The sequence below is a fragment of the Pecten maximus genome, chromosome 10 (genome assembly GCF_902652985.1).
Source record: "Pecten maximus chromosome 10, xPecMax1.1, whole genome shotgun sequence".
NCBI classification, from domain to species: domain Eukaryota; kingdom Metazoa; phylum Mollusca; class Bivalvia; order Pectinida; family Pectinidae; genus Pecten; species Pecten maximus.
Window position 1 is genome coordinate 22857222 of NC_047024.1, and position 17276 is coordinate 22874497.

The window sequence follows — 17276 nt, forward strand, 5'->3', positions numbered from 1 at the left end:
CTCCATCCAATATAATTTTGAAGCGGAACTCTTCTTTGTAATACTACAAACAGTGTAGAGGTATATGTTGCCTTAAAGTTTCAGCATGAATTTTATATACAATTATAAGCGGCCTCTGTAAGCCAATAATAATGACTGATATTCTTACCACATGTGAAGTCTCTATGATTTGAAACAGTTGGGTAGTTGTGACGTACCAGATCTTATTGTCTATGAGAGTTAACTCATTGTTTCTTTGGTGACTGACACAGCTGTAGGCACCACTCAAATCTGTAACCAAGCAAGAACATGAGTTATAATCATGGTCCGCCGATATGATGTGATATTGTCAGGGATTTCAAAAAACATTAACGGAAAACGGACCTGTACTAGAAACTGTAATTCTTTGAACTGTGAAACATATTCTTCAGGTTATTGCTAGTAACGATTCAACGATTCGTGTGTATGATATGGTAACAAAAAGTGTTTACAAGATGGTAGCAATAAGTGTGTACGAGATGGTATTAATAAGTGTATACGAAATGGTTACAATAAGTGTGTACGAGATGGTAACAATAAGTGTGTACGAGATGGTAACAATAAGTGTGTACGAGATGGTAACAATAAGTGTGTACGAGATGGTAACAATAAGTGTACACGAGATGGTAACAATAAGTGTGTACGAGATGGTAACAATAAGTGTGTACGAAATGGTAACAATAAGTGTGTACGAGATGGTAACAATAAGTGTGTATGAGATGGTCACAATAAGTGTGTACGAGATGGTAACAATAAGTGTGTACGAGATGGTAACAATAAGTGTGTACGAGATGGTAACAATAAGTGTGTACGAGATGGTAACAATAAGTGTGTACGAGATGGTAACAATAAGTGTGTACGAGATGGTAACAATAAGTGTGTATGAGATGGTAACAATAAGTGTGTACGAGATGGTAACAGTAAGTGTGTACGAGATGGTAACAATAAGTGTGTAAGAGATGGTAACAATAAGTGTGTACGATTTGGCTATGCTTTGTAATTTGTATTTCTAACTGAAAATTGATAAAATGAAGACAAAATATGCACCAAACATAGATTTATATGGAAGTTCTTGAAAACGTACAAAGAAAATTAGACCTGCATGTGCCCATATCAATGAAACCAAACTCATGCTCAAATACAGATTTTGTGTACGGACCCAATTAAGTTCGGTGATAAATCCGATATCTGAACTAATATTTGTTTTCAATTATTTGAGTGTAATTTTGGAAAGACTACCAATGAAATATTATTTTCAATGCTTAAGTTTTTTCATTTAAACTACTATTTCAGGACTTGAACAAGTTAAAGGAATTCAAATCTATGCAATGCCATGTTCTCAGAATAAGAATCAGGGCACATCAATGATACTATTCCTAGACAATTACATCATTGTGTCATTAATGGTAAAATTGTGTCCTAGATCCTCCATAACTATTTAGGAGCCCTTCATTTTGATCATGACTACTTACCTTGCCTAATTATAGCATACTGCTCCATGAAGTTGTCGTACAAAACACGCGTGGTGACACCTTCCTCTGTCACGATAATTGCGCTCTTCATTTCAATCTTCGACTGAAATTCATGAACGCTGACTGTAAGGTTCTGGTTGGCAATCTTCCACTCCAGTACCGTGGAGAAGTCCACAGCCAGACCCGGTAACGGGGAAAGAGCTACAGTAGGAACAATACTGATGTCAGCTAATACTGATATAGAATGTGGAATAGCACCATAATATGTTAATTACAAAATTTCATTAAGTTTGAAAACAAATTTAAATATTTTATCAGCTGAAATTGTCCAACATCCTGGAATAAATGCATCTCCGTGAAGTGAAGGAAACATTATAAAATGTTATCTTAATTATTTCTATTTCTCTCAAACAAGTAATTTGACAATCATTGTACAATTTATCTTTGGAAACTGTTTATTACCATACGTGGGCTGATTGATATGTTGTGAGCCACATACTCAAGGATTTGAATTTTGCCGGACATATTGTATTATTTTTCAACATAATCTCCTTCAGTATCTATACACTGTTACAACAGTATATATATTACTTAAGGGCCTTAGTGCCACTTTTATTGAACTCCTTTTCTTGGCTGTTCAGAAAGTCATTCACTGCATGTATGACATCATCATCGGACTGAAAGTGTGTGCCTGAAATAGCTGTTTTCAGTTTTGTAAATAGATGAAAGTCTGATTGAGCGAGATCAGGTGAACAATCAATTTTAAGCCACAATCGTGAATGGCAGCCACGGCCATGACAGACTTGTGAACAGGAGCATTGTCCTGGTGGAATAACACACCGTTTGTGAGCTTTCCGCGGTGCTTAAGTTTAATATTTTTCCGTAACTGCCACAGACAGAAGTGAAGCATAGTATGTGCCATTGATTGTTTGTCCCTTTTGGAGATAATCTATCAGCAGAATACCATCTGCATCCCAAGAAAACCGAGGCCATAACCTTTCCAGCTGATGGAACCATCTTTGCTATCTTTGACGGGGGACAGCCAGGGTGCTTCCATTGTTTTGATTGTTGTTTGGCCTCTGGGGTAAAATGATGGACCAATGTTTCATCCATAGTGACAAATCTCTGAAGAAAGTTGGCAGGATCATCCTCAAAAAGGTTAAGATTAGCACGCGATGATGTGCGCCAGGTGTGCTTCTGATCAACTGTCAGAAGTCTTGGTACTCATCGGGCCGAAAGCTTTATCATTGCAAGATCCTCTGTCAGAATGGAATGTAAATTTTCCTGTGAAATGCCAACTCAACTGGCTATATATCTTTCTGTGACTCGACTGTCAGTCATAACAATATTATGAACTTTATTGGGGTTGCAAAATTGACAGGCCTTCCAGGACGGGGTCATCTTCTGAAGGCTCTGTCGGCCGCACTTAAATTCCGCCACCCAACTTTTTACTGTAGCATAGGAATGGGCATCTTTCCCTAGTGTTGCTACTATATCATAATGGATATCCTTAAGTGTTAAACCTTTTTTATGCAAATATTGGATTACTGCTCTTTAATCGATTGTGCCCATTTTCAAAAGCCGCTTGTCTTGTTTACTTTAGAGTGCTACATCGTTGCTATAGACTAGCCAAATGAGACAAGAGGCCCAGAGGGCCTGTATCGCTGACCTGGTTTCATGAGATATGAAACAAGAATGATGCTTAAGCATATTTGTTGCTGGTATTGCTATGTCAATATATCATAATCATTTTATATGGGCACATGTACATGGGTTTTATTGTAATTCTAAAAATGTCAATTTAATTTTGAATCCGTCCCCAAAGGGATGCTCACAGTCAAATATGAGCAATATAGATTGCTTAGTTTCAGAGATAATCGTTTTTATCAATTTAGCCAAATTGACCACTTTTGACCCCACTCCTCAGACCCCCGGGGGTTAGCCCTGTCATTTGTACAATTTTGAATTCCTAACCCAAATGGGTGCTACCAGGCAAATATGAGCGATATCCATTGCTTAGTTTCTTCATAACCACAGATCGGAATTTGACCAAATTTGGTCAAAAGCTGGGAAGGCTATGGCGTCGGTTTTCTGGGATGCAGATAGTATTTTGCTGATAGATTATCTCCAAAAGGAACAAACAACCAATGGCGCATACTACGCTTCACTTCTGATGGAGTTACGGGAAAATATTACAAATGTAAACTTAAGTGCTGCAAAAAAACTTAAGGCGTGTTATTCAATCAGGACAATAATCTTGTTCACAAGTCTGTCATTGTCATGACTGCCATTAACGATTGTAGCTTAAAATTGATTGAGCATCCGCCTCGTTCATCGTATACCGTTATACATTATGACGTTTATGACGTTATACATGCAGTGGATGACTTTCTGAACAGCCAAGAAAAGAAGTTCAATAAAAGTGGCATTGAAGCCCTTAAACACCGCTGGCAAAAATGTATAGATACTGAAGGGGATATGTTAAAAAATAATACAATATGTCCGGCAAAATTCAAATCTTTCAATATGAGGCTCACAACATATCAATCAGCCCTCGTACGAAGGCCACTTCCTGGATCTCACACCAGTCTATTTATTCTTCACATAGACAACCTGAAACTACATTTGCAATGAATTCTTTCATAATAATTCATAGCCATGGATGCTATTTTCACAGAGTCGGGTTTCAAATATTTTATTAAATATGTGTAATAAGACATAGACTAACCATTATGGAAATATTTGTAGAAACTTTTTTTTTCAAACAAGAATTTAGGAAATTTTGTAGAAATATCTTGAACATAAATTTTCTAAGACATTGTCTGTAGGTCATTGGAGTGTTTGTACTGTAATGTTCCTGTTTCATCCGAATTGTTACCCTTAAGGTGTCTAATCAATATCAAGTTTAACTCACAGTCATTGTAGGTGACATCACACACACTATAGTCCAGGCCAGGAATGTTGATTTTACCAGGGTCAGAACAACATATACTCCCAAACACAATCAGGAACACACAAACTCCCACCAACAACTTATTCATTCTGTAAAAACAAAAATCCAGGGTAGAATTGAGATTTCTGAACATTTAAAAGAAAAAGATGATAATGATTATCATTATAAATATAAGATTTAAATTTAATTTACACAAACAGAAAAATCATTCTCGTTTTACTATTATTCACTTTTCTTTCATGATCATTCATCTTTAAGAATTTGTAAATATCTATTATTAAAGTAATTCTATCATGTGTACCACAACTGCTATGAAGCAGTATCTAAGGGTAGTTAATGGTAGGGATATAAAGTAGTATCCAGGGGTAGTTAATGGTAGGGATATAAAGCAGTATCCAGGGGTAGTTAATGGTAGGGGTATAAAGCAGTATCCAGGGGTAGTTAACAGTAGGGGTATAAAGCAGTATCCAGGGGTAGTTAATGGTAGAGGTATAAAGTAGTATCCAGGGGTAGTTAATGGAAGGGGTATAAAGTAATATCCAGGGGTAGTTAATGGTAGAGGTATAAAGTAGTATCCAGGGGTAGTTAATGGTAGGGGTATAAAGTAATATCCAGGGGTAGTTAATGGTAGGGGTATAAAGTAGTATCCATGGGTAGTTAATGGTGGGGGTATAAAGTAGTATCCAGGGGTAGTTAATGGTAGGGGTATAAAGCAGTATCTAAGGGTAGTTAATGGTAGGGGTATAAAGCAGTATCCAGGGGTAGTTAATGGTAGGGGTATAAAGCAGTATCCAGGGTTATTTAATGGTAGGGGTATAAAGCAGTATCCATGGGTAGTTAATGGTAGGGGTATAAAGCAGTATACAGGGGTAGTTAATGGTAGGGGTATAAAGAAGTATCCAGGGGTAGTTAATGGTAGGGGTATAAAGTAGTATCCAGGGGTAGTTAATGGTAGGGGTATCAAGCAGTATCCAGAGGTATTTAATGGTAGGGGTATAAAGCAGTATCCAGGGGTAGTTAATGGTAGGGATATAAAATAGTATCCAGGGGTAGTTAATGGTAGGGGTATAAAGCAGTATACAGGGGTAGTTAATGGTAGGGGTATAAAGAAGTATCCAGGGGTAGTTAATGGTAGGGGTATAAAGCAGTATCCAGAGGTATTTAATGGTAGGGGTATAAAGCAGTATCCAGGGGTAGTTAATGGTAGGGATATAAAATAGTATCCAGGGGTAGTTAATGGTAGGGGTATAAAGTAGTATGCAGGGGTAGTTAATGGTAGGGGTATAAAGTAGTATACAGGGGTAGTTAATGGTAGGGGTATAAAGCAGTATCCAGGGGTAGTTAATGGTAGGGGTATAAAGCAGTATCTAAGGGTAGTTAATGGTAGGGGTATAAAGCAGTATCCAGGGGTAGTTAATGGTAGGGGTATAAAGTAGTATCCAGAGGGATTTAATGGTGGGGGTATCAAGCAGTATCCAGAGGTATTTAATGGTAGGGGTATAAAGCAGTATCCAGGGGTAGTTAATGGTAGGGGTATAAAGCAGTATCCAGGGGTAGTTAATGGTAGAGGTATAAAGTAGTATCTAAGGGTAGTTAATGGTAGAGGTATAAAGCAGTATCCAGGGGTAGTTAATGGTAGGGGTATAAAGTAGTATCCAGGGGTAGTTAATGGTAGAGGTATAAAGCAGTATCCAGGATTAGTTAATGGTAGGGGTATAAAGTAGTATCCAGGGGTAGTTAATGGTAGGGGTATAAAGCAGTATCCAGGGGTAGTTAAAGGTAGAGGTATAAAGCAGTATATAAGGGTAGTTAATGGTAGGGGTATAAAGCAGTATCCATGGGTAGTTAATGGTAGGGGTATAAAGTAGTATCTAAGGGTAGTTAATGGAAGGGGTATTAAGCAGTATCCAGGGGTAGTTAATGGTAGGCGTATAAAGTAGTATCTAGGGGTAGTTAATGGCATGGGTATAAAGCAGTATTCAGGGGTAGTTAATGTTAGAGGTATAAAGCAGTATACAGGGGTAGTTAATGGTAGGGGTATAAGCAGTATACAGGGGTAGTTAATGGTAGGGGTATAAAGCAGTATCCAGGGGTAGTTAATGGTAGGGGTATAAGCAGTATCCAGGGTTTGTTAATGGTAGAGGTATAAAGTAGTATCCAGGGGTAGTTAATGGTAGGGGTATAAAGTAGTATCTAAGGGTAGTTAATGGTAGGGGTATAAAGCAGTATCCAAAGGTAGTTAATGGTAGGGGTATAAAGTAGTATCTAAGGGTAGTTAATGGTAGGGGTATAAATCAGTATCCAGGGGTAGTTAATGGTAGAGGTATAAAGTAGTATCCAGGGGTAGTTAATGGTAGGGGTATAAATCAGTATCCAGGGGTAGTTAATGGTAGGGGTATAAAGCAGTATCCAGGGGTAGTTAATGGTAGGGGTATAAAGCAGTATCCAGGGGTAGTTAATGGTAGGGGTATAAAGCAGTATCCAAAGGTAGTTAATGGTAGAGGTATAAAGTAGTATCCAGGGGTAGTTAATGGTAGGGGTATAAAGCAGTATCCAGGGGTAGTTAATGGTAGGGGTATAAAGCAGTATCCAGGGGTAGTTAATGGTAGGGGTATAAAGCAGTATCCAGGGGTAGTTAATGGTAGGGGTATAAAGCAGTATCCAGGGGTAGTTAATGGTAGGGGTATAAAGTAGTATCCAGGGGTAGTTAATGGTAGGGGTATAAAGCAGTATCCAGGGGTAGTTAATGGTAGGGGTATAAAGCAGTATCCAGGGGTAGTTAATGGTAGGGGTATAAAGTAGTATCCAGGGGTAGTTAATGGTAGGGGTATAAATCAGTATCCAGGGGTAGTTAATGGTAGGGGTATAAAGCAGTATCCAGGGGTAGTTAATGGTAGGCGTATAAAGTAGTATCTAGGGGTAGTTAATGGCATGGGTATAAAGCAGTATTCAGGGGTAGTTAATGGTAGGGGTATAAAGCAGTATCCAGAGGTAGTTAATGGTAGAGGTATAAAGTAGTATCCAGAGATAGTTAATGGTAGGGTTATAAAGCAGTATCTAACGGTAGTTAATGGTAGGGGTATAAAGTAGTATCCAGGGGTAGTTAATGGTAGGGGTATAAAGTAGTATCCAGGGGTAGTTAATGGTAGGGGTATAAAGCAGTATCCAGGGGTAGTTAATGGTAGGGGTATAAAGCAGTATCCAGGGGTAGTTAATGGTAGGGGTATAAAGCAGTATCCAGGGGTAGTTAATGGTAGGGGTATAAAGCAGTATCCAAAGGTAGTTAATGGTAGAGGTATAAAGTAGTATCCAGGGGTAGTTAATGGTAGGGGTATAAATCAGTATCCAGGGGTAGTTAATGGTAGGGGTATAAAGCAGTATCCAGGGGTAGTTAATGGTAGGGGTATAAAGCAGTATCCAGGGGTAGTTAATGGTAGGGGTATAAAGCAGTATCCAGGGGTAGTTAATGGTAGGGGTATAAAGTAGTATCCAGGGGTAGTTAATGGTAGGGGTATAAAGCAGTATCCAGGGGTAGTTAATGGTAGGGGTATAAAGCAGTATCCAGGGGTAGTTAATGGTAGGGGTATAAAGTAGTATCCAGGGGTAGTTAATGGTAGGGGTATAAATCAGTATCCAGGGGTAGTTAATGGTAGGGGTATAAAGCAGTATCCAGGGGTAGTTAATGGTAGGCGTATAAAGTAGTATCTAGGGGTAGTTAATGGCATGGGTATAAAGCAGTATTCAGGGGTAGTTAATGGTAGGGGTATAAAGCAGTATCCAGAGGTAGTTAATGGTAGAGGTATAAAGTAGTATCCAGAGATAGTTAATGGTAGGGTTATAAAGCAGTATCTAACGGTAGTTAATGGTAGGGGTATAAAGTAGTATCCAGGGGTAGTTAATGGTAGGGGTATAAAGTAGTATCCAGGGGTAGTTAATGATAGGGGTATAAAGCAGTATCCAGGGGTAGTTAATGGTAGGGGTATAAAGTAGTATCCAGGGGTAGTTAATGGTAGGGATATAAAGGTGTCATTGATTGAGAAACCTACAGTGAAATGCCTGAATTTAATCTACCAGATGAAATCTATATTAATTTTGATTGTTCTATTTTTAGAAACAATAGAATGTGTGAGGTGAAAAAGAATTTTCATCTTTGAAATTTCTGTGAGAATTTTACGTTCTGATGTTTCAATGTATACACTACAAGTATAATGGTACATTGGCTGTATAGGGTATTATACATATATAGATGTACAAAATGTATTTATACACATGCAGAGTGGACTCGTGTGAATGAGGTTGGGTAACCAAAATGCAAATGATCAATATTAGTATGAAGAAATCACAAATTCAACACTACATGAAAACTTCATAAAAAGTTTTTACCTGTAGCTAAATTTGGCAGTAAAATATTTACATAATTTATACGAGTGGTCCAACACCTTTTTAAGATAATAGGTTTGAATAAACAGAACAGTAATCTGGTTTATATAACAAATTATACAGAAATCAACTGATATTGTTTTCAATGTAAAAGTTACTTACCTAGAATATGTTTATATCAAATATCACAAGTATACCTCTTCTCTGTGAATAAATCCCGTTTTGGTTTTGTTTGATATGAAGCCTATATTAGAGATGGGCCATTGTTATCTATATTGTGACGGTCTGTCCTCTCCATCACAATAGATAAGATACCTATATCAATGTTTGTTATTCTACCTGATAACATTTAATCAGATTGTTACTTGCTATAGGTCACTAAGCCTATTACAGGTATTTATGATTTTCTCATCCGTCATATACTGCATCAGGGATGTGTTCATGGTTTAGAAGGATTCGACAATGTGTGATCAATGGCATAATCACCAGATTTTTAAGGTCATTTTGAACTCTAAACAAGAGGCATATTAGGCCTGTGTTGCTGACATGGCATTATGACCAAAATTTTAATGTTATTTCGAATCCCTAACAAAAGGTATAATAGGCCTGTTTTCCTGAGATGGTATAATGATCAAATTTTTAACTAGTTTTAAGGTCATTTTGAATCCTTAACAAAAGGCATGATAGGCCTGTTTTCCTGACATGGTAAAATGATCAAACTTTTCAGGTCATTTTGAACTCCTATCAAGGCTTTTTTTTTTGTCAACTGACAGGAAATCTTTGCCTTGAACAGAAAATATTTGTTAACTTATAGATAAAAATGTTTCCCATTGATTTCAATAGAAGTTTTTTTTATTATTATTATTATTTTTGGCTGTCTTAACAGTGTTTTTGATGATTGAAACCAATGGTGGCCATATTAGAAATTTTTCGGCTAAAAACAATTGCTTCATTTCTGACAAAAAAATTTATGATCAATTGAAAACAATACTAACTGTGACTTATTTTTATAATTACCAAAATTTACATACTTCATGCTATTATCACCCTCCAAGAGACAGAGCTCATAAATAATAAATTGCATACTGAAGATATTCTGTCATGCTCTGTGTATTTGTTATGTAACAGTGGGTCTTAACAATTACATAAGACGTTACTATTATTTTTCTTATTTGTTGTGTTAATTAGATATATTCCATACCATGGATGCCATTTTTATGCATTTTTGCGACAAGCAGCGCATATGTAGGTGACGTTGTAACATCTTTGATTGGTTCAGAACAGAAAGTAAAATCACAAAAAATAAAGCATGATGATGGAATACACATTAAATAATTTGCAAAAGTTACAGATGACTAAGGAATTTTTTTGATGTAGATATGCGAACTGTGTAACAAACTTTAACATTCAAGTAATCTGATCTTACGAACATTAGTATATGTAGTTGTTTTAATGATGAACCTCTTATCTTGAAAAAATATTTCTTTCATATTTTTTTTTTTTCTGAGAAGTTTTAAAATCTTGTGACATTTTAGAACCCTGTGACCTTGAAAGTGGGGCCGCGGTGGCCGAGTGGTTAAGGTGTACCGACACTTTAACACTAGCCCTCCACCTCTGGGTTGCGAGTTCGAAACCTACGTGGGGCAGTTGCTAGGTACTGACCGTAGGCCGGTGGTTTTTCTCCGAGTACTTCGGCTTTCCTCCACCTCTAAAACCTGGCACGTTCTTAAATAACCCTGGCTGTTAATAGGACGTTAAACAAAAACAAACCAAACCTTGAAAGTGTGTCAAGGCCATGCATTTGAACAAACTTGTCAGCTCTTCATCCTGGTATGCTACTGACTAAATACCATGACAGTAGTAAGATTTTTTTTAAAGAATTTAAAACATGTGACCCCTGTGATGTTGAAAGTACCATCAACTACACATCACAAAAATTGAGTTCTGTCAATATCTGAGAGAGCACCACTCTACTTTCAGTTAATCAAAATAAGTCCTTTTTAATGTTTTTTAACATAGTTGACCCCCGTCACCTTGTATGGGTCAAGGTCAGTTCTATTTTTGAGAACTTTGTCAAGTGTTAACCTAGGAACCTACCAACCAACTACCTTCCAGGTGTTTTGGTCAAACTGAAGAAAACTTTTGCAAGCTTTTGAAATTTGACACTTGTAGCCTTGAATATGGGTCAAGGTCAAATCTCTTTGCAAACTTATTAGTGTTTCATCCCAGGGACCTATAATCTACCAGCCAAATATCTAGCCGTATTATTTTATCACAAGTTATTTTAATGATTTTATAAATTTTGACCTTCATTACCTTGCATATGGGGCCGTAATAAATCAGTCCGTTAGAGCGCAGGCAACATAACTTCAGGCGAAGATCCGAGGTGTGTGGTTCGACGTTCCATATCAATGTCGGTTTGAGGTACTCAAAAAACTGAGAAACAGGCTGGTCTGTGTTGTTGTAGTTGTGTCGTTGGGCAAGACACTTTACCCTAATTGCTATGGATGTCAAGTGACAGGCCTCCATATGTTGTTCAGTGAGGTAGTCACCAACTACTACAAGGAGACCCTGGCTGTTCACGGGGCAATAAACTCAACAAACAAATAAACCTTGAATACGAGTCTAGTAAATTCTAGTCTAGACTCACCAGCAAAATACCCTGTTCTAGATATTTTTTTTAGATGTTATTTAAAGGAAAATGTTAATACTTGATGGACAGACAAAGCATTCCACTCCACAGCATATAATCATCCTTAAATATTTCCTTCTTGGGTGGCATATAAAAAAGAACAAGAGAATTCTGACATCTGTCTGTCATATCTGTCTTCTGATACTTTCCAAAATTTCCTGGTAGCCATTTTATTCATTCCATCAATGCCAGTGTTGAATACTCACAATTGTCTAATGATATACGAGAAAACTGCAGAGAAATACGTTTTAGTAAATGTCGATATTTACAGTTGATGTAAGCACAAAACAAACAAATAATGCTAAAAGTACACTTTATTATCATGTCAAATTCAAATTTCTTTGTAAATTACATCTCAGTTCATCAAGTTCCGTTACACTTTTGTGAGAGGTCCCATAATGCACTTTGAATATAGGTAAAGCGTCATTGGTGGCAGTTAAGGCCGTCTCCATGTGACCGGCACTGACGAGAACTTCCGCATATTTCTGAAGCTCATTAGCATACTCGATACTGGAATCTCCATACACAGTTTGTATACTGCTTACGCTTTCCTTTAAATACCGAACGGATTTCTTAAAGTCACCTGTAAATGGAAGATCATATATTACTGATCACACATGAGATGTTCTCATCCGAGATCAATATTCAAATCTCTCAGTCCATGTGAAGTTCATTCATAACTACAGCACTGACAAATATACATATCTTTGTACTGAGACTGACCTCAAGATTTAATTTGTTAAATTTTTTTCCTGGACTTATATCGTAAATGAACTTCACAGTTAAATCAAAGTACTGAAAGTACTGAGGGAGGCGTTAATCAGATGAAAAGGTGATATTTGAAATAAAGCAAGAAGAATGATTAAACTGATATAATCATGATTGTTGATAGATACATTCAAGAGTGAGATTTTGAGTAGTTAAACGTGTCTTCTCAAGAGTTTAAAGCCAATTAGATGAAATGGTTTTCAATCCTGATGGACACACAGTGTAATGGTTTAACTGTCTTGATGTACACAATGGTTTTAACCATATTGAAGTTTCAAACAAACTTCTACTAGAGTATTAAAACATATTCACTTAAGTGTTTAAAGTCAACACTTTTAGTTAGGTTGTTTAACATTTCTACTTATTGTTTAAACAAGCTTCCACTTAAATAGTTAAATATTTCTACTTAAGTGTTTCAAACAAATTTCTGTTTTAGTAGTTAACATTCATACTTAAGTGTTTAAACTGTCCAACTGTCCAATTAAGTTTCAAACTTCCACTTGTCCAGTTCACAGAAACTATTGAATTGCATTATCAAAGACTAATTATTATACTGATCTACAAACAACTGTCAATTATACTGTTGTGTATTAGAATAGTATTGTTATTCAAAAGGTTCCAGTAATATTGTTTAACATGACAGGTTAAATTTTTATTAAACATGTACAATGTATTTTTCGGCATAGCCGTCCAGTTTTGTTTTGGCCCCGGATATGACGCGACAGGTGGCGTTACAGGTCAAGATGAAGTATATGATTGGTCAATGTAGCGGTCAATGCAAAATGCAGATATGCAGTTAAAAACGAAACAAAGTTAAGATTGAATGCAAGCTAAATAAGTGGATGTATCTTTTCAAATGACACATTAATAAAATCATATTCCTGATTCAAATGCAGTCTTATTATTACCAAAAATGATTCAAACTGATCTAATTTTGTTATCCGTGCTGAAACGCATTAGTTCGTGGATTTATTTCACCAGCACTATATTACATTATAACCACCAGCATTAAAACTATGCTGTTTATCTTTTTTAAAGATATTTCTTGTTACATTTAAGAATTAATCTGTGCACTTAAGTATACATGTAATTCAATTTGAAACAGAAATAACAAGAACAAAATAATTGTTGATATGTTGAATACATGACAGCACCTAGTCATAGTTACAACTTTTGAGTATGAATTAAATGAACAATGGAAATACCAAACACAAACAATGTTCTTTCAACGAAAAAACAGAGCTATACAATTATAATTATGATGATTTATATTGTGTTTTTTGTATTATGAGCCGCCTGTCAAAGGGTCATATTTTTTAATCCTGTACATACTGTATTATAATAAAATTGTCAGCATAAATGTGTGTGTGTTTATATATAATATGTTTCATCTCTACAATGTAAGAAGTTTTACAGTTTTGAACATTACCTTTGACAGACACATTGTACGCTGAATGTCTGCATACGTTACAGGAGTTAGCTTCCGACATAAATTCAAATGTTCTCAAACGTTTTCGAGAGTTGGCTAAAACGTTTTTGTCCATTTATTAGCCAACCATCATTACATTATTTATCTAACAATCATTTTTTTGTGACGTTGGTCCTCCCCTGCCCCCTGTGATAAATATTGTAAACAGAGCGCATGCTTAATTAAATTTAAATCACTGCCTCCGCTAGGGATCGAAGCCGGGGCCTCTAGCTTACTAGTCTTACACTGAACCAATTTAGCTAAAGAGAAGATCTCTCTAGCTGAGCGGTATAATAATTGCGGCTAGTATTAATACCAGGGTTACAATATAAACAATTTCACAGCAATATTAACATCTATTGAAGATATTAATGATATATATATATATATACTTCAAAAAGTAGTATAAGGTATGCAATTGATAAACATTTAATTTGATTATCTAAAATTATTTTTTCATTTTATTAATTAGTCCAATTTTACTCTGGCCCTGTCACCACCGGGTTCGGAACGCAATGGACCGAAAAGACCACATATGCTTTATTGTGTTTTCTTCTTGCATAGTTTAAATTAAGAAAACTGAGCTGATCATTTCCCAAAACCTGTGTGAATTATATTAAAATCAAAAATTCATTATTTATCAATTGATACGGACGAAATAAAACACCTAGATGGGACTAAATGGGTGTTCTTTGGTAAATAAATATATGATTTATCCATATATGTAAGGTAGGTGTTATGTCACATCTGATTTTATTGTATTTGCACCAAATTCTTAGCGACACTAAACGGTGTCGGATATAATTCCACGTTTTCATATAGTAGCGCACTCCGGCCCTACACCAGACATGGTGACAGGGCCAGAGAAAACTCGGGCTATTTATCAATATAACACAAAAGTTTCACAGCTTTGTGTACATTACATAAAATAATTTGAAAAGGTTACATTTATAGCTGAAGATTAAGACAAGCTGGTTGAATCATCAGTTGTAAAAATTGTCATGAAAATATGCCTTTCCAGTTGGGGTACTCCCTAATGATGGACCATTTAGATCTGAAAATATTCCAATTGTAATTAGTTATGAGAACTGAATGTAGATTTCTATGGTATGAGTCTTTATTATTAATACTATAACCAACTGCAGTTAATATTATTCCAAAAATTCCAAATTCTGTATATTCTTTGTGAGGGAAGAGTGCAGTAAACATCACGAATGTCGGAATGACCACTACGACAAACAGATACGATAGTTTTGTTAGCTTTATAAGATAAACGATCGGATTTCAGCATACTATCACTGACCCATGATACATGGTTTTTTTTATGAAATATTAGCTGCGATAACGTAGATCTGGACGACAATATCTCTGTCTCAGAGCAGTGTAGGAAGGGTATGACTTTGTTCTAATCACTAACGTTAATCGTAAACAAAGTTTAGTCCTAAGTAATTAAAGAAAAAATAAGGTAGACATGTGAACAAACAGATTAACAATTTGTAAGCAACTTGCCTTTAATTCGTGTTGATATATACTCTAGTGACAAACATCACACTACAGAGTTTCGGATGAAGCCCGTATCCAAAAGGCGCTCCCATTTTGACCGATTGATCATGTGATCAGACGTGAACACACGGATCACGTGATCGTTGATTTAATTACATATTTTGATACAAAAATATGAAATATGACATCTAAAGAGACAATTAAATCTTTTGTAAGTTATTGATTTCTGATTTCGACTTTTCAACACACACAACAAAAATGAGACATGGATACAAAACTACCAGTAAAGCTAGGATAGATGTTTACATAGAAAATAGCGGTAAAGTTGGGACATCATTTTATTAAGTGATTGAAACAACGGAACAAAATAACTGTTTTGTCGAGTATTTTACGTCATATTTTAATGTTTTTATTCTTGCAAATATCGGTATTTTGTGAAACGAATGTAGGTACGGTTCTTGTACCGAGTATACCGGTTGCCAACCCTTCTCGCACTTGGAACTCTGCGATGAATTCTTGATAACAGGCTACCACCAGACGTCTCAAATTATATACATTTTTCGTGTAATAGCACTTTATTTGAAGTCTTGAAATTTTTCATAAATGCATATATAGTTTAATTTCATCATATATGAACCAAAAGAAACTGCAAAAAAAAACAAAAACAAGAGGCCCGTGGGCCTTAACGGTCACCTGATTTTTGAAATATTTCAGTAAATTTGAATGAAAGAATGAATTTCAAAACAAATAAAACAAATGATAGTCAAAAATGTGATTTCCCTATAACTATAGTAAAGTTTATCCCCTCCCATGGGGCAAACGCAAGACCCCAGGGCTAGGAAATTCACAATTATGGTAAAGCACCTTAAGACCCTTCGATCTGTGAAGAGTATTTAATTCTACCTTATTTGGGCTGTAAGAAGAAGATTTTTAAAATTTCTGTAAATTTGACCCTTTTTGGCCACGCCCATCAGCCCCTGGGGGTCAGTCAGGGCCAACATGTACATACCATCAAACTGTCATCCCAAGCTGATAATGTTAACGAAGTTAGAATGAATTCCAATAAAAATTCAACAAATAATAGTCAAAAATGTGATTTCCCTATATAAACTATAGTAAAGTTTACCCCCTCCCCAGGGGCAAACATGAGACCCCAGGGTCATGAAATTCACAATTTTGGTAAAGCACCTTAAGATCCTTCCATCTATGTAGAGTATTTGATTTTACCATATCTGAGAGTAGAGAAGAAGATTTTTGAAATTTTTGTCAATTTGACCCTTTTTGGCCCCGACCATCAGCCCCTGGGGGTCAACTTGGGCCAACCTGTACATACCATCAAAGTGTCATCCCATGCTGATAATTCGATACAAGTTAGAATGAATTCCAATACAAATCCAACAAATAATAGTCAAAAATGTGATTTCCCTATATAAACTATAGTAAAGTTTACCCCCTCCCCAGGGGCAAACATGAGACCCCAGGGTCATGAAATTCACAATTTTGGTAAAGCACCTTAAGATCCTTCCATCTATGAAGAGTATTTGATTCTACCATATCTGAGAGTAGAGAAGAAGATTTTTGAAATTTTTGTCAATTTGACCCTTTTTGGCCCCGCCCACCAGCCCCTGGGGGTCAACTTGGGCCAACATGTACATACCATCAAACTGTCATCCCATGCTGATAATTTGATACAAGTTAGAATGAATTCCAATACAAATCCAACAAATAATAGTCAAAAATGTGATTTCCCTATATAAACTATAGTAAAGTTTACTCCCTCCCCAGGGGCAAACATGAGACCCCAGGGTCATGAAATTCACAATTTTGGTAAAGCACCTTAAGACCCTTCCATCTATGAAGAGTATTTGATTCTACCATATCTGAGAGTAGAGAAGAAGATTTTTGAAATTTTTGTCAATTTGACCCTTTTTGGCCACGCCCACCAGCCCCTGGGGGTCAACTAGGGCCAACATGTACATACCATCAAACTGTCATCCCATGCTGATAATTTGATACAAGTTA

The 17276-nt window shown here is 36.2% G+C and overlaps 2 protein-coding genes across 2 annotated transcripts in view; both read right to left on the reverse strand.

Annotated features, from left to right (window-relative positions):
• Window positions 1-4531, reverse strand: part of LOC117336596 — a 40476-nt gene extending 35945 nt beyond the window's left edge. Inside the window, exons 1-3 of the mRNA XM_033897207.1 lie at window positions 4405-4531; window positions 1491-1691; window positions 149-270 (exon numbers count right to left, since the gene is read on the reverse strand). Coding sequence (XP_033753098.1) covers window positions 149-270; window positions 1491-1691; window positions 4405-4531 — 450 coding nt within the window. The remainder of the gene's footprint in view (window positions 1-148; window positions 271-1490; window positions 1692-4404) is intronic.
• Window positions 4532-11811: 7280 nt separating this feature from the next.
• LOC117336597 (SET and MYND domain-containing protein 4-like) overlaps window positions 11812-17276 on the reverse strand; it is a 42158-nt gene continuing 36693 nt past the window's right edge. The window contains exon 18 of the mRNA XM_033897209.1: window positions 11812-12098. Within this exon, the coding sequence (XP_033753100.1) occupies window positions 11836-12098 (263 nt within the window). The 3' untranslated portion in view covers window positions 11812-11835. The remainder of the gene's footprint in view (window positions 12099-17276) is intronic.